Genomic DNA, 18,632 nt, shown 5'->3' on the forward strand with positions numbered 1-18,632 from the left:
AAAGGTGGGTTATACATTCTTCAAGCAAGCAAGCAAGCAAGCAAAGTACCTAGTCGTTCTTTCATAAGTGCATCTTGGTGGGAGTGGAGGTGCCCCATCCTGGCTTTGAATAAGGCATGAGTCTTGGTTGGGGCTTCAGGGGACTCTGGGAGAGGCAGGGGAGGATCGCTGGAGTCCATTGGGTCTCCTTGCCCATCGTGGGGGCAGAGTAGGAATACCTTGCTCCCCTACCTTATTAGCTTTTGGTTGGTGAGCTTGTTTTTTTGCTACTTTCTTTGCCTGAGTTGGGTTGCTCTTGTTGAGAGAGAGAGAGAGAGAGAGATAGCCCCACCGTTGCAAATACTGCAATATGTTTCTCCTTCTGTGAATATCTTTAGAGTTATGTGCGAAATGTATACAGGTTCCCCAGTATCTACATTTCTGGCATCTGCAGATTTAACTCACCATGGATGTCTGCGGATACAGGGATCCAAGTTTAAACGCCTTTAGACACAAAAGAGGCACCAAAATTGGGGCTCTTGTTGCTTCACAACCAAACAGCGTCATTTCCAAGACTGAGGCGCTTTTTATAGACCTGAGAGACCCACTTCCGGGTTGTGCGAAGGTCCCTTCCTTCTCCCATATTCGCCCCTCAATGAATCGTGATCTGACTGTATATTATGTTGCATAATAAACCTTCTCCGGCCCACCATAAGAGCAAGATTAAGTGATGTGGCCCTGGTGGCTGAGCCTTTGGAGACTCCTGCACTACAGGTACCAATCATCCTGGTCAATATTTCTCCCTCTATCCCCCACCTGCATCCTTATTCCCAGGCAGTTCCCTTTTGCTGGAACTTCCTTCCACCTGTCAATCAGAATCTCTTCCTCCCAGAAGGGGGGAATGGCATGGTAAGTATGGCATACTCCACAATGCACTGTGTAAGCGACCCTCCCCCTCATCGGAACCATTCAGGGCAGTGATGGTACGTTGCCGTCACTGTCCCAAATGGTTCTGATGCCGGGGGGAGGGGCCGCTTACATAGTGCATCGAGGAGCATGCCATACTTAAAGCGCCACCCCCCTCTAGCTCCACTTCTGCTTCCTCCCCCCATTTTTTTAACATCCAAGTCGAGTCAGTTCTCGGTATATACAGGGTTAGGTTATGCAGAGTGGTGCACTGGACTTGTGCCAGCAATATTGCTGGCATGGGTCCAAATTGATCCATATTGGCGCATGGGGCTTAAAAATGTCCCCTTACCCCAGGAGACCTTTTGCCTGCTAAACTTCCCTGTGGGATGCCGTGTAGCCCATGTGGGCACCACTGCACTGTCTCAGGGAGGTTGTGCACAGCGAGGACTATACTGCCAGACTTTCAGTCCTCTTCTCTGCCACCTCCAGTAAACCATACATGGTGGAGAGTAGCAGAGAGCAACCCTCCATGGCCTAAGAGGCAAGTGGGCTCTTAACCTACTGGCTTTGGCATGTGGCTATGATGGCATCATGAACACCTGAACCTGGGGCTCTAGTTTATACCCAGTGTAGAGTCTGGATTAATTTTCTGGGCATCTGGGAAGTTAATTCAGTCACTCTGGCTTGTTTCTAGAATTGAGTGGAGAGGAAACTGGAAAACCTGGCTCTGAAAGACAGATGTGGAAGACGGCAGAGATTTGCTTTTTCTCAGACAAATCAGGAAGAGCCAGAGAGGTGGCATGTGCAAATGAAGTGCCACTTTCAGTGGCTTTCGAGATGCCTATGAATAGTGTGAATTACCCATGACCTGGCTGAGCTCAGGCACAGTGGAATGCGACTTCAGCAAGGTCTTGGTCTGCTGCAATTGAACGGTTTCCTGAAAAGCCTGGGAATCACGGAAACTTGGTGGCTCATTAACAGTAGAAAGGGCAGGAAATTGCTACATAGCTGTGGCTGTCCAGGAGCTCAGTGCAGCTCTCTGATGATGTCAAATGGAACTAGAATGCTTAAGGTATTACACATCAAAGAGTACTGCCTGAGGGCTTAAGGCGAGAAAGCCGTACTAGAGAATTTGGGCAGCCTGACTATGAAGGTTTTTGCCCTGCCAGTGAAGATTCTCCCAAGGTTATGCTGCAGGGTTCAGTCGACAAGGTGCTGTGATTTGTCAAAGAAATCATGCAGTACTGTATATGCATAAAGGGTTGAAAGAAAAGGCATCCAGAAGGCTAGCATAAAGTGTCCCTGAAGAGATCCTCTGGCATTCTGTAAACAACAAAATTCAACTGGACAATAATTGTCAACAATAATTTAACATTCCTTCATTTGGGGACTTCTGAGACCAGTGGCATCACCAGTGCTGACACAGTCGATATCACCCAGTGCAGTAACTCATGGTGTCATCCCCCATGGACCCCTTTGCATACCAACCAGGGCCAGAAAAGTCCACAGAGCCCAGGTCTACTGGGCTTCCTGAGGCGGAGCCCAGATTTACCCACCCTGAAGACCTGGCCACGCGGAAAGCAAAAGATGGATGTTTGGATGACGAGGAGGTCAGGTCTACTGGGTAGGAAGACCTGGGCATCACCTCAAGATGTCCAGTAGACCAGGGCTCCAGAGTTGTTGGTGTTTCCTCCCCCCTCCAATGGTGTCACTCTCCTGCACCTCCCTCATGACACCTCTGCTTGAGACCCATAGTTCAAGGGGAGGACAACATGTTGGGAAACTCTAGCTTGTTCTCAACACTCTCAGCAAATAAAATTCTTAAGATTCTTGGGACAAAGGTGGGAGCAGCATGACGCCTAAACCAGTGTAAAACGATTCCAAGTTTGTTGTGTGAGTATGCTGGGGTGGTGCCAGTGGCTAATCGGGGCAGGCACAGGCCCAAGGGCCCACACCATCCAAAAGCCCACCTAACAACCCCCCAGTCCTTGAAGTCCCACTCCGTGAAACTCCAGAAAGAACATCTGCTGCTGCCACCTTCTCCCAGGAGGCTTTCTCATTGGGCTCTGGTGAGCTTGCAATGGCGGTGGCAAAAGAACGCCCCTCCTAACTGTCAGTGCCATTTTAGGTTTCCCAGATGCTCTGCCCCCCCCATACCGCATGAGGGGCTTGAGAAATAATGCTGATACTTAGAAAGAGTGACCGCCGCCACTGTTGCCCACCATTGACTCAGTGGGGATGAAAGAGGAGCATGTGCAGCCTGGCTATTTTTCTCGGGCATCATTGGGGGAGATAGCATGAATGGCACCAAGAAGGAAGGGCCTGTTGGACCACTAGGGCTCTGTTCTAGGGTTCTTCCACATCCTGGCACCAACCCTGAGATACACGCTTTCTATGCATGGGGGCACTTGTTGCGTGCTTGAGATATGTCTGTTGCATGCATGTGTCACTGCACCTTCTCCCTCTACTTCTTCCTCTACTGACACAATTTCACTGCCATGGTGGGCCATGTGCAGGACCAGCTGGGCGGCCTTGTGATTATTCTCAATTCACTCAACTGTTTTTGCCAGTACTGTATACTCCCCCTTTCTCCCCAGACACAGACAGTGGCATTAACAGATCTGACTATTTCATTGCTGTTGGTGCTCATTGAACAGAAGGTCATGTTAACCAGAGAGCAGGGCAGGTTTGAAAGGGGAACAGTCCATTGCTGCTAAGTGTAATTTTTCTAGAAAAGTTCTGCTCTTCGACTAAGCAAACAAGAGCGAGAGTCAGGCAGTGATTGCCAAGAGAGCAGCAATGACTCTTGCTTTTACTGAGTCCTGGTCTCTTGTTGCAGTTTTCGTCATTTAAAACCTCCCTGGGAGTGAAAAGCAAGCAAAACAGAGTAGTGCACAATAGAAGAGGAATGAATTTTCAGTCTCTTTCCTTTTAGAAATGTGTTTTTCCACTTTAGACTGGGATAATTGAGCTTTTTTTCTCCCCTGCTGTGTTCAGTTTTTTTTGTTTTCTTAAAAAAATTTTTTTTATTACTACTATAGCCTTCACAGGGTGTAGAAATTGCCATTAAAAGCATAGTTTGGTGTCCATTATAAACCTATAGTTTTTATTTGCTCATAAATTCCACCAAAACAACCTCCTTTTCAGTAGAATCTTGCTCGACCCTATAAAACCAGCCTGAATTAATTGGTGGCTGGGGAGCACCTTTAGAAGTGCGTGACTCCACAAAACCAGCTTGGAAAGCTAGTGTGGTCTAGTGGTTAGGGTGTTGACCTTGAATGGGAGCGACTGGAGTCCAAATTCTTCCTCTGCTCAGGGGGTTCCCATTTTCAATGGATGTCTCATCCCAATTTGAGGGAGCATCAATCTCCTTGCCTCTGCAGTCAGTAGGCTGTGGGTTCTTTAGCAAGGTGAGAAGATGGAAAATGAGAAGGAAAAAGAGTTGAAAGGGCTATACAACAGAGGAATGAAAGGTGCAGGCATAAAAAAAGAATAATATTAAGAAGTCAAAGATAGGTATGGAGGCAGTTCTTAATTTGGGGTAGGGCTCAGTCCTGGAATCTGTCTTTGAGCATATGAAGAGTGCCTCTCCTGCACAAGTTAGCATCCACAACCAACCCACTTATATTGGATGAGATTATAAAGTATGTATCCACGCAGGATTGCACTCTAACAGCCCAATCCTATCCAATTTTCCAGTGCTGCTGTGTCTATGAGGTATGCACTGCTTCCTGTGTTGGGTGTGCAGTCACAGAGGCCTCCTTAAGGTTTGGGAACATTTGTTCCCTTACCCCGGGGCTGCATTGCGGTTCTCTGGTGCTGGAAATTTGGATAGGATTGGGCTGTAAGACAGTAGTTCCCAAACTTATTAACACTGGGATCCACTTTTTAAAATGACACTCTGTCAAGCCCCACCTAGTTTACAAGACTTTAAAAAAGTGTAGAAAGAAATTATTTTTATTTATTTATAATTAATGATATTTATTTATTTGCAAAACCTTGATCCACTTCTTTTAATGAAGCAGCCTAATAAAATTAATGAACGCTCTCCTTACTTTACAATTTTTCTCTCCCCCCCCCATTTTTTAAAAAATTTCAGTGATTTTTTGGAATTCTTTACTAGTGGGTATCAACTGCACGTGCAATTCTAATCAACTTTCCTACACTGAGGTAAGGGCAATGCAACTCTGAGGTAAGGGAACAAACATTGCCTTGAGGAGACCTCTGTGACTGCCCCCCCCCCAGTCTGCAGAATGCAGCACATGCCCCACTGGCGCAGCTATGCCAGTGCTGGAAAGTTGGTTAGGATTGTGCCCTAAGGCACATTTATCTCTCTATATTTTCACATGCTTGGAGCTACAGTCTTTGCAGGGCAATTAGCAGCTATCTGATTTTGGAATAGTCTCAAGGGCTTGAGGCAGTTAATTATCTGATCTTTCCATCACCCGTGTTTTTATTGGAGGCTCTGCTCAGCACTATGTGGCCCACCCAAAATAGGTCATGGCCCACGAGTGGGTCATGAACCACAGTTTAGGAACCTATGTTTTAGCCTAAAGAAAGGGCCAGCCCATCCATGAGGCCAACTGAAGCTGTTGCATCAGGCAGCAATTGTAGGGGATGCTCTTCTCTGTCCATCTACTTTCCTCTTCTGCTCCTTCACCTAGCCACTGTTACCCTGCACATGCCTGATCTCGTCTGATTTCAGAAGCTAAGCAGGGTCAGGCCTGGTTAGGACTTGGATGGGAGACCACCTGGGAATACTGGGTGCTGTAGGCTTATACCAGAGTCTTTCGAGACTGAAGGTTGCCAACCATTCTTCTACTTGTTCCACTCCCTTGATTGGAGAAGGAGGCAGGAGACAGAGAGGAAGAGGAAATATGGAGGCAAGGGGAGTGCTAAGCTAGAACATTGGAAAGTGGGAGGGGCAAAGGCTGGCACATCATCAGGCAAGGGGAGGCAGCCCTTGGCATGCTGCCTCAGGCATCAGGAGTCTTGGGTCAGCCAGCCCTGACGATTCATTTACTTTGAAAAAGACTGCTCTTCATTCCAGAAGGGGCAGCATTCTGGACACAAAAGCAATGGCTAAGAAAAAGCTACCAGTAAATAGAAAATAAGGGGAGAAGTATATGAGAAATGAAGCTCCTCTGTATCCACCTTTTATAGAGATCTCTGACCACTGCGATTAGCAGCTTATGCTTAAAAAGCTTTTCCCAGCAGTGAGATGGGGAAGAAAACTTGTTCAGAGATTCTGAAAGCCAATACATTGGCTTCTTGAGAAGGCAATGGCATGGCAGCAAAAACCAAGTCTGCAACCAGGTATGGAAAGCAGTAGTAACGATAGGGGCGTGTGAGCCACACTGGGTGACAAATGCGGGGGAGGGAGGGGGTGACACCACTACGGCCAATCTTGGTACTTTCAAATAATACCATCATGTTATATGTCCTTTTGATGATTAGTTTCATGCAGAATGTAATGAGACAAACCACATTGAAATGTCTCTATTCTATCACAAGTTATAACCAAAAAACCAGTGGTGCGGGGCAATGGTTCATCACCATGCCCACCACCCGGGGCACTGGCCCATTCACTGCTTGGGAGGAGTTCCATCATGGGGGTGATGCACTGGCCTCCTGCGCTGAGTGATGCAAACCTTTGTGACGCCACTGATGAGAGGGTAGCCATATGGAAAGCGTTACTGAAACAAAGCGATATATGGAACATCTTTCCCCATTTTGTTTTATACAGTGGAACCATTTCATATATTACGTATTATTAAAACGTTAAGGCACTAAACCCCTAAAGAAAATCAAATGAGAAAGACAGCACGATCTGGAGAGCTACTAAGAGGCCAGTCTTAATGAAACGAAGCCTGTAAAGTGTTCTTTTTCCCCCCCTCTCCATCATTAATGACAACATGATAAATGAGAGTTTGCAATGGAAGAGACTAAACTGGAATACTAGGAAATGGTGGGGTGCCCAGAAAAGGAAAGCAGATTTGACATACAGTCTGTTTTGGCCAGATTATGCAAAAGAATATTCATGGTTAGGAGCTCAGCTATGCAGTAATTTCCCCAAAGTCTCATCGCACCTTGTGAAACCTGTTTTTTATTTCAGTGCCTGAATGTAATCGAGGTCTTAGTGAAAACCTGGCTTTAAAATTTTACTCGGTGGTGGGGCCTGATCTGAGTGCTCATTGTAATCTATCAAACAATCAGCCGATGACCCACCTGCCCTTTACAAAAGCATCTGTAGCTTCAAACAGAACATGGGGGGAGGGGAGAGAGGCAGTGTTTGAGATGTAGTCTTTCTTCAACAGCCTCTTCCTTGATGCTCTCACTGAAGTGGTAAATATGTGTCTGGGCTGTATTGCTTCAACTGCAGCAGGCAGAGATTCATGTAGAAAAACATTCCCTTGACATGGAAAACTAGCGCATCAGGGGCAAGGATACTAATCCTAGCTGCCCTCCTGATAAGCTGACTTTCAACATGCAGGGAATGATTCTCTATGGAGGATGATTAGATCATGCGAGCCACTTGCAGTTTGAACTTGGACAGCCTGGACACAGGTTAACCACCATTGTGAGAATAAGGTTTCATAAGTTTCAGAGATGAGTGCAGCAATGTCTGGAAATTCTGTCAGTGACGTAATTCGGAACACAGTAGCTCTGTGCTACTCCCGTTGTTCCTGCATATAACATACAGAATAGGGTTCACCTACAGAATAGGTGAGCAATGGAATTCGCTCCAGGCTGTTTAGGTGAAGTACATTCTAGCAGCAGCTTGGACTGGCCTGGCGGCAGTGCAGTGGTCCTGCCATTGCAAACAGCCAATAGGATTGGGCCATGAAAGCATTCCCATTAACTATCCCCTGCTAGCTGGGCAAAGAGGCACCTTTTAAAGTGCTGTTCCTCTTGTCTTTAGCAGGGGGTGAGCAACTGTTCCTCTTCACTCCAGCATGGTGTCTTTCCTAGTGGGGGATTGCTTGTGTCTCCCTTGTGCTTCTTTTTAGATTACGAGTCCTTCTGAGACAAGGCACTGTTTATTTATTCCTATTGCTATGAAAATTGCTTTGTCAACCTTTGTTGTTGAAAACTGGTACCTACATGTTCTTAGTAATAATGATCGCCGCTCAGAATATGCAGCCACCAATAAAGTTTAGTCTTCTCAGTTGGTATTGGAGAGAAGAATATTTGTGACATTGCACAATGCACCCAACGACTTAGACTCCAACCCTTTATGCATGTACCTGGAAGTAAGTCCCGTTAAACCGAATGGGATTTACTCATGCCTAGGCATGCCTAGGATCCCATTGTTAATGTCACCTGCTAACTTCTTTTAGCAGATGCTCAATCCGGCTACTTCATACTTGCATCTCTTTGTTCTCCCCCCCCCCACCCACTGTCTTTCCAGTAAAATGAAACAAATGTGGGAGTCGAGGAATTGTATGGGTACAAATTCAGCATTTATTCAGGCAATAAACGTAAAAACTGTGACATTACAATTCCTTGGTCTTGGTGGAGTGATTTTTTTTGCTTTGCCTGCCTAAAAAGAGATTCTTATGAATGGAAGCGCTCCAAGGACGGGCTTAACAAAATTCCCCCCTTCATATCTCCCTTTATAGAAATAAAAAACAGCAACCCATTAAACAGATTGCTATAGAGAGAACATAAAAGGGGAAAGTTCTTGGATCCTGCATAGCTGTGATTATTGGGGTAGGTCTAGAATACATTCCCAACAGTCTACAGACTCACCTGACTTGTAATATTGGACTCCACTATAGTCTACCTAGGAATGTTCCATCAGACCATGGCATTGTTTGAGCTGGGCTGTATGGGCATGTGTTCAAGTTTGATAGAGGATGGAATGGTCACAGTGGAAGTCATGGCCCCACCAACACGGGAAACCGTTTTGATGCTAAAGGCCTGCCCGGGCTTCAAACGCTACTGTGTATAGTGCTGGGACCAATCCAGTGGGTTTATTTGCATAGAATCCTATCCAAGTCAGTAGGCCTGAAATGTACTTGTCCGCATGACTAGCTTTTGTTGGATTTTTCCTGTTGTGCCAAATGTTGGTGGAAGGCTGCAGGATTCAGGTCAAAGAAATGGGCACTAAGGAAAGAGGGGAAGCCATGCAAAGATGCTGCACAGTGCTGTGCATGAAGGCCTCTTGCCCTACCCTATGTATGGGATTTCCAGCTTTCAGATGTCTGAATTGGCTCTTTGTGGAGTTTTGAGTGGTGTAACTCTGAGGTGCTGTCTTAACCCCAGCACTTCAAGCCAATCTTTTGCATTCACTTCTCGTCCTTCTGTTTTGAGTGATGGCTGCGGCTTTCAGAGTAACAAGACAGTTTTGTTGCCATTGATCCCCTGCTGCTGTAGGGCCGCGACGCGGAAATGTCTTTGGTTCTTCCTTCTGACAGCTTAGCAGCTAATAAACAGCATGTAACAGTTTCATTCCTAAACTTTCTGTTAAAAGATAGTTTGGTTGTCCCAGCGACAATATATTGAAGACATCCATGCATCGTTGCTGCTGGGGTGACTTGGGGAAGAGAACTGTGTGGAAGCCTAGGCAGGGAACACCCTTGAGATGTGAAAGACCATCCTTTTAACTAAAATCTCAAGGAACATGTGTTACCCTGCACATGCCTGATCTTGTCTGATCTTGGAAGCTAAGCAGGGTCAGGCCTGGTTAGTACTTGGATGGGAGACCGCCTGGGAATACCTGGTGCTGTAGGCTTATACCATAGTCTTTCGAGACTGAAGGTTGCCAACCATGTGAGCTTCAGACACTGAGCATGAGCACATTCCCAAATTTAAAGAGCCATGCCAAAGCAGAGTGACAATGAGGGTAAAAAAGCTAACATGGGATGAATGAGTAATGTGGTAAGGTTAGAAGAGCTCTCGTGATTGTATTCAGTTTTTCTTGTGGTATCTTATTCCCAGAGGTGTGTTTTTTTTATTTTGCAGTTATTTTTTTGCAGATTTTGTATTTTGACAAAAATGAGAAGTGCAGAAGCGGTGTTATGTGTTTTTATTCCGAGGGTACAGTTTTACAAATTGTAATTATAAACCAGGGGTCTCCAAACCCTGGCCCAGGGGCCAGATACGGCCCGCGGCCAGCCTCTATCCGGCCCGCGGCCAGCCTCTGATCCCCTGAGAGCCTCTGGCCCAGTTGACCAAACACAACCAGAGTTGTGCTTGTGGGGTGGGGGAATGGGGGTCCATTTAAGTGTGTGCTTTATTTCTTGGGCTGTGTTTGTTCTTGGAGAAGTCCTGGACATTTGAGCCCATTCAGTTATTCATGTAAGTTCCATCTCTAATGTGTTTATTTAAATTTTATATTTAATTTTTTTCCTGGCCCTTGACACTGTTCCAGATATTTGATGTGGCCCTTCAGCCAAAAATTTTAGAGACCCCTGTTATAAACTATTGTCTGGTTCTGGGTGGGGAGTCTGCCACTTCAGGCTCAATGAGGTCCACGAGGGGTCACGCCTGTCAGGTAAAGGGGGTGGCTCCCGCTTTGCAGGTCCAGAGCTATAGATAGGCTTGGGGGAAGGGGGTTGCTTCACCCTTATCCTTCTTGCTCATGGCTCCTTGTGGGTTCACAGGCCAGCCATCATCCACATCAGCCAGCCTCCTTGCCACCACTGACTTTCATCCCTGTCCTGCTCCTGCCTTATAATGGGTTTGCTGGTCCCCTCTGGACCCCCCCATATGATAAGGTCTGTCATAGGATCATGCCCCCTTCTCCCCCTTGCTCCCTCAGTGCCTCTGTTCTTCCTTGTACTCTGCCCATGTCACTTCTGTCATCCAAAGCCTCAGCCCGAGCTGTGGCTCTTTGGTCGTGCTCAACTTCTTTGGGCTGCTGGCCTTGTTGCGGGGGCTCTGCGAACTTGTCAGAGTGGCCGCTAGCCAGGAGAGGAATTGTTGCCCCCTGGGATGCCTCTAACCAGATGGATGCCCAGCCAGGATCTAGACAATGATAATAGCTTTAGAAGCGTAGTAGGTCGGTGATATAGGTGGTATAGTGTCAGTATATGCAATCACATGCATGTAGAGGTGTTAGAGAATATGTCCACCCAAAAAGTATTAGATATTTTTTTTTTTTTTGCAAATTGAACAGATTTGGGATTTTTTGTTTTTACAAGAAGTGCAGAAAGCAGTGTTATGTGTATTTATTTCATTATCACAGCAAACCCATCTCTACTTATTTCAGCCCTTCCTTAGCCTTCTGAACAGTAGTTAAGGGTGCTTTCCTGAACCCTGAGTTCAGTCTTCTGTTCTGCCCACAGACCTTGAGTTTGACCATTGGCAAGTCTCTGGTCTACACGTCCCACTTGAATGTATTGATCTCCCTTTCCTGGAGGGGTCCAGGTTGAGGCCCACTGTGTTTGCGGTGGATTCACTTCTGCACAGCTTGGAGAGATCAGCTTGGTGATCAAAGAAGCAGCCGAGAATTAATCACCAATGCTGTTCTGCACAAAGGAGCGAATGATTTAGGATCCAACGGGAAAATATTAAAGGGGAAAGTGGGGGATGCGGATATTACAGCATTAAGACCAACATGTTCAGGTTTGTGTAGGAATGAATGGCTGTCAAAGTGACCTCCCAGTTGCTGTTGGCAGAAAGAACAATTAAGTTTAAATCGTCTCATATATTCAAGCTGATCTACCTGCTTACTGTTTTGTTTTTTTCTTCATTCTCTCTTTCTTTTCTCCTTTCACAGAACTGGCCTGGAGGCCATCATGGAAACATATGCATTCTGGAGGCCCCCCGTGCGCACTCTCACCTTTGAAGATTTCACCACCATGCAGAAACAGCAAGGTGAGCCATTTTCTAATGGGCACCAGAATCGTGGCAGCGAAGCAGCTGCACCCTCTTATAACCGGCATCTGGTCTCCAGCTGAATTCCCCACACTGTGAGTCTCCTGACAGCTAGGCAGAGATAGAAAACAGAAGCACAGCTACCAGTTGCAGGCATGAGGGGGTGTCTTTCAGAGTGGAGGCATTTTTCTGCCATGCAGGTGATGGTTGCTGTACAGCTAGTCCATGTTGAGGCTTCCTCCCTTACCATCCAGGAGGGGTCACAGCTCAGTGGTGAACTTCATTTTCTGCATGTAGGAGGCTCCAGCTCAGTCTCCAGCTAAGAAGCATTGGAGGTCCCAGGCCTGGGAAAGGCATCCTCTGCCTGTAATGCTGGAGAGTATCTGCCGGTTGGAGTGGTCAATCTTGGACTAGGTGGACCTTTGGCCTGACTCAGTATAAGGTGGCTTTGGGTTAAGAGCAGCAATGGATACCTGAAAGAGGAATATGACATAAAAGCCATTCAGTCAACAGTGTGTGTGTGTGTGTGTGTGTGTGTGTGTATGTGTGGCCTGCATTCTATTGGGATCTTGTGCTGCCGGAACTTCCATTCCAGTAGCACAAGGCCTTTTGCAGCAGTACAAAAGCTGGGACACTGCCACTCACTTCCAGGCTGCTGGTGCAGCTCCAGAGGCCTCCATCAGCACCAGTAAGTTGGCAGTGGAGTCGTCGATGGTGGGGAGGGGGAGAGCAGGGGGAGTTTGGGGGCAAATTAGGGAGGGCAGGGGCAGAGAGGGGGTGGATCTCAGTGACATTGGTGTGAGCCAGATCCTATCCTCTTGTTTCCAAGCTGCCTGCCCCTTTTTGCTCCTCAGACAAACACCAGCAAAGTGGCTGGCGTAGGTCCAAGGAGACTCATAGGTGATTGGGTAGCCTATCGGGGGCTACGCAAAACACATTTTACTTTTTGTGGAAGTAAAATATCTTTACATGCATCATGCTGGCTGTCCGATTGCCCCACTCACCGTTGGATGCAGCGTGCACTCCGTTAGCATGCCTGCATCGGCACCAATGGTGGAGGATTGAATAGGACACTGTGTCTATGTATGTATGTGCCTTTTCAGTTGAACATCAGTTGGATTCTTGGAGGTATTCAACCTGCTGCGGCCTCCCATCTTATTCCAGCCCTGTTATTCTGCTGATTGAGATGTTGTTGCTTGTTGGTGTGTTTACGGTTTCTGCAGTGCCCCCCTGCTGGTTTTGGGTCTTGTCCCTGTCAAGGAACACGGAGCACTGTTAGATGATCCCTGCCTTTAGTAAAGGCCAATTCTGAAATAACCCATTGCTGTTCTTTTTTTCTAAGAAAAGTGGCAACATTTGCAGTGTGCTTGTCACAACATTCCCTGGGGATTTTCTTTCTTGTGTATTGCTTTGCCCAGAATGGCTTTCTGGGTGATGACCAAGAAATCCTGGCACCAAGCTAAGGGTTCCTTTCTGGGTATTAATGACATGGAAGGATTAGCAGCAGGGACCTACAGTCAGGGGAGGCAGGGGAGCCCTGTCTTGGTTGGCAACCTTCAGTCTCGAAAGACTATGGTATAAGTCTACAGCACCTGGTATTCCCAAGTGGTCTCCCATCCAAGTACTAACCAGGCCTGACCCTGCTTAGCTTCCTGTCTTGCTCCAATGAAAATAGCCCCAGAGCCTCACGTGAAAATGAAAATAGACTCATGCATAGGGAGAGACTAGAGTTTGTGATGCAACACCTTAGCCTCCCCTGTGATTAAGCATATGCACCACCCAGTATCTGAGTGGTTGAGCGATCACAGGGGAGACTAGGTAACCAATACCGCAAGCTGTAGTCTCCTTGAGAGGCTCTCCAAGTCTCTTGGAGAGACTCCAGTAGAGATGTGGTGGATGAAGCTCAGCCTCTGCTGCGATTGGGCAGGTGCTGGGGTAGCCCTCTGAATGCCTTGATGTGACATCATCACATGACACTATACTTCCAGGTCTGCCTCCCCAGCCTTGGACATCACGTCACTGATTGACTGGCTGGCTGACTACTTTGAATTTCATTGAAAACATATTCACAATAACAACGTATATCCATTTGTACAAGTGTATCATGATTATCCTCCTCCCCTCCAAATCCTGGGAAATATAATTTGGTGAGAGTGTTCATTCTCTGTTAGGAAGCCATTGTTCTCTGTACAGACTCCATAGAGTTCACAGAGTTTACTGGGGAAAAGGGAATGTCCATGCAGCAGATCAGGTCTGTAGCATGGAGGAATCATAAGACCAGAAAAATATGGGAAAGATCTTGAAGCAGCTCCACTGCAACTTTGGGCCTGACATAGCCTGACACTGCTTTCTGCTTTTCTGCCCGAACAACATGTATGCAAGAGGGGGACAGATGAAACCAGATTAGCCTACAAAGAGTCACATGGAGCAATCTCTTCTGTTTTCCTTCCCTCTCCCGCAAACATTCGAGAGCCAGGATGGTGTTCTGTAGTTGAACTTAGACCTGAAAAGACCTAGGTTCAAATTCCCTTCTCAGTGAGGAAGCTTCCTGGGAGACCTTGGGCCAGTCAACCTCTCTCATCTACCTCACAGGCTTGTTGTGAGGGCAAAAGGAGGGGAAGAACTGTGTACACCACCCTGAGCTCTTTGGAGGAAGGGTGGTATAAAAATATGGTAAGTAAATAAGGGCGCAATCCTAACACCTGGGTTCGACTGGCACAAGTCACTTCTGCTCACCTGGGGGGTGTTGCAAATGTGCCGTAAGACATGTTTGCACCGACTCAAGGGGAGGCTAGTGCAAGGAGTTGCGCTGGCCTCGGCCAACACAGGAGTCGGGGGGGGGATGTGGAGAAGATGGGGAGAAGGTGGGGAGGAGGCATTTGGGGGCAGGGGAGAGTGGGTGGCGGGTGTTCCTGGGGCGGGCAGGTGGAAGGCAGGGCCAGGATCCAGGGGTTATGCCAGATCCAGACCCCATTCCTGGGCAGTGCGGAGTGGCCCCAGCTGCTCCATTCTGCTTGGATCTGTGCCACCTCGTCAGATGACACATGTCCAAATAGACCCATTGGGGCCAGTGCAACATGACATGGGGTAAGGGGAAAGTTTTCCTCTTGCCTTGGGTTGCATCACTTCTGGCCCCAAATTTGTGCTGGATGCAGCACAGGCCCACTGGCCTGCCTGCTCCAGTGTAAGTTAGGGTTGTGCTGTAAGTAATTAAGGGCCCGATCCTATCCAATTTTCCATTGCCAGTGCAGCTATGCCAGTGGGGCATGCGCTGCATCCTCTGGTGGTGAGGCAGTCACAGAGGCCTCCTCAATGGAGGAGGAGGTGGTGAGGCAGTCACAGAGGCCTCCACAGAGGCCACATGGAAACATGTGTTCCCTTACCTTGAGGCTGCATTGTGGCTGCATCAGTGCTGGAAAGTTGGATAGGATTGGGCCCTATGTAAGTAAGTAAATAAGTAACAAACAAACAAATAAAAGTAGCCCCAACTGTGGTCTGATGCTAATCAACTCTCTGTTGTTGCTCATGTGCAGAACTTGGAAAGATTTCCAATTCAAAGCAGTATACACGTCCAATTTGAGATACAAGCCTTGGTATCCAGTGTTACAATTTTTATCCAAAGGGGCTTGGAAGGGATCCGAGAAACTGTTTTAGATTGTGCTAATACAAGCACGACTGGCTGCCACTGAAGTCTGGCCCCCCCAGCTCAATGACTGTTAAAATGTGTGGAAAGGGAATTCCCATGCAGCTCCACTTTGTTGCATGTGTGACCTGTCCTATTTTCAGATTTATGTTCCTGGATGAGTCTGCAAAAACCCTTCTCACCCCATCAGAGGGTTCTCACTTTGGCTCCATCAGGACTTCAACACTAACCTTGCTGGCATGCTATCTTTAACACTAATTGTCTCCCTCTTGCTGTACACAGAGAAAAAGACCTTAACAAGGCAGAGATAACAGCCTACAGCAATGGATTTCAGTGACTAGCTCTCTAGGACTGGAATCCTCACTAAGTCCTGTTTGATTGGAATCCAAATTATGCCCCTTCTCTGGCTAAAAAGTAATAACGAGACAAAATATTTTCTAGTTCTGCACTATGTTTTCTACACTCAGCTCTGACTGAAGATATTCCTGGTGATTTTTTTTTTTTAAGACATGATGTAAGGTTCCAAATTCCCTTGGAAAAGCTCCAGGATTGCTTTCAGAAGTCACCTAGATATTGATGCTGATTCCTGCATGCTCCAGGTTCACCCTGGAAGGTCGGAACCCCTATAAGTCTGCCATATTTTGTATTCTCAAAGTTAAGCCAGTGGCAGTTGGAGAAGCTATGGAAAAATAGCAAGGGGAAAAAGGTACCACTACCCTGAGCAAATTTGGAGTCCTCCATAGCTTTATTTTTTTTTTTTTAAATTGGGAGATCAGATCATATATTTCATGCATCTTGTGGAATTTGACCTTTAGCAGCTATAAAATTATGAGAATCCCAAAAATTTGATTAACCCTCACATGTGGATGATAATAATAATCATAATATAGGTGTGCCCTGGTGTTAAGTGAAACCGTGGATGCCAGAGAATGCCCCCCTCGCCTCTGGAGGGTTTGTGAAAAAACTGGAAGTAGCTTTTTTTGCTCTAAGCTTCATTCTGAGCCCGACTGAGGCTGGACCTCATGCAGGGGATGGACAGAGTGGATAGGGAGATGCTCTTTACACTCTCACATAACACCAGAACTAGGGGACATCCACTAAAATTGAGTGTTGGGGGAGTTAGAACAGACAAGAGAAAATATTTCTTTACTCAGTGTGTGGTTGGTCTGTGGAACTCCTTGCCACAGGATGTGGTGACAGCATCTGGACTGGATGCCTTTAAAAGGGGATTGGACAAGTTTCTGGAGGAAAAATCCATTACGCGTTAAAAGCCATGATGTGTATGCGCAACCTCCTGATTTTAGAAATGGGCTATGTCAGAAGGCCAGATGCAAGGGAGGGCACCAGGATGAGGACTCTTGTTATCTGGTGTGCTCCCTGGGACATTTGGTGGGCCGCTGTGAGATACAGGAAGCTGGACTAGATGGGCCTATGGCCTGATCCAGTGGGGCTGTTCTTATGTTCTTAACTACAATTCCCAGAAAGCCTTGCAGGTCTCTTGTTATCTGGTGTGCTCCCTGGGGCATTTGGTGGGCCGCTGTGAGATACAGGAAGCTGGACTAGATGGGCCTATGGCCTGATCCAGTGGGGCTGTTCTTATGTTCTTATGACCCAGCCTGCTGATAAATGAATCCATGGATATGAGATCTGCAGATATAGCCCCCCTTCTAATAATTACAATAATAGCCGACTAAACTGCCCATCGTAGGCTATGAGAGAGAGAGAGAGAGAGAGAGAGAGAGAGAGAGAGAGAGAGAGAGAGAGAGAGAGAGAGTAATGATTATGATGATCCTAGATATAACTGAAATTACTACACACTATCTACAGAAAGCAATCGTACTTGGAACAGCACACATTTTACAGAAATCACTGTGAATATCCCAAGTCCTTGGGAAGGAACTGATATTGAACAGGCCAAATTCAGCCACCAACATCTGGTGGGCTGTGCTTAATAATAAATGCATTATTAATCGGCTTGAACCCTACATCCATTAGTGAACACCCAAACCTGTGTGAGACTGCTTGTGGCAATCTGTGCATTACTGCCAGGATGCCCTCCCCCTCCCCTCCTGCCTTGAATTCACAGTTTGCTCTGATAACCTTCTAACCCGCTGGTTATCAAATGACACGCTCATAGCAACTACAGCAACTGCTGACACAGTCCAGTAATATAAGGAAAGGAAACTATTTCGTGTATTTTTAGCTTCTTTAAATGCAATTGGGCAGCTGAAAAATCAGGAAGCAAGCCAGCAACGTGTGACCAGTGAACTCCCTGCAGACTACCACCAACTGTTGTTTTGGCTGCTGCTTCAGGATTGCACCAACTAAGTTTTACCCCCAGTTCCAGACTCATTTACCAAAGTCAAAAACATAACCACTTTCCTGGAGACTGAGAAATTGCTAAATTCAAGCAAGAAAAGAAAGTTTTAAAGATGTGCCACAATTTGGAAGGGACGAACTCTCTTGCATTTTTTCCAGGTATGCAAAACTATCAGCTAAGAGTAATTTAAGGGCTTACACATGCCCAAATGGCTACTGCTAGTCTTCAGAACGCCATTCCAGAATTACATGAAGCTTCCAGAACAGAAGAAATGCAGCAGCAGATCTCCCCAGTCCCGTGCCTGGGGCAAAGGTCCGCCCCCACGGGCTGTTGCCACCCCCCATGCAAAAGTCCAGTCCCCCCCACTCACATGAGGCTCACAGAGCCTTGTTTGACACAGGGCTGCATCAGGGAAGTCTCTCTGACGCCGTTGGGAGGCTCAGAGAAGCTTCCGTGGCGTCCTACAGACTCTTGCCTGGGGCATTTTCCATAAGAACATAAGAACAGCCCCACTGGATCAGGCCATAGGCCCATCTAGTCCAGCTTCCTGTATCTCACAGCGGCCCACCAAATGCCCCAGGGAGCACACAAGATAACAAGAGACCTCATCCTGGTGCCCTCCCTTGCACCTGGCATTCTGACATAGCCCATTTCTTTATTAACCCATTATGGGTTCTGACATAGCCCATTCCCAATCGTACAATGGCAGGTCCACAACTGGAGAAGCGCATTGCAAAACAAAATCCACACATCAAACTCAGGTACAGAACAATGTGAAAGATTATGAACTTTGCAACTAAATTTTTTTTGGAGTGAAATTTCCATCCCTTCCCCTCACATTGTGGTCCTGATCTGAATCAAAGGGCTTTGTGGATGCTACTAATGTCTTTTGAAACTAGAACATTCAGTTCCCGTGTCTTCCATGTCATGTCTGTTTTGGCTCCAACCTGCTGACTA

At 46.9% G+C, this 18,632-nt stretch overlaps 1 protein-coding gene across 1 annotated transcript in view; it reads left to right on the forward strand.

The window, feature by feature from the left end:
* The window catches only part of TBX15 (T-box transcription factor 15), a 100,432-nt gene that overhangs the window by 70,700 nt on the left and 11,100 nt on the right, over positions 1 to 18,632 (forward strand). The window contains exon 7 of the mRNA XM_066616244.1: positions 11,615 to 11,712. Within this exon, the coding sequence (XP_066472341.1) occupies positions 11,615 to 11,712 (98 nt within the window). The remainder of the gene's footprint in view (positions 1 to 11,614; positions 11,713 to 18,632) is intronic.

Source organism: Tiliqua scincoides, chromosome 2, assembly GCF_035046505.1.
Source record: "Tiliqua scincoides isolate rTilSci1 chromosome 2, rTilSci1.hap2, whole genome shotgun sequence".
Lineage (NCBI taxonomy): Eukaryota > Metazoa > Chordata > Lepidosauria > Squamata > Scincidae > Tiliqua > Tiliqua scincoides.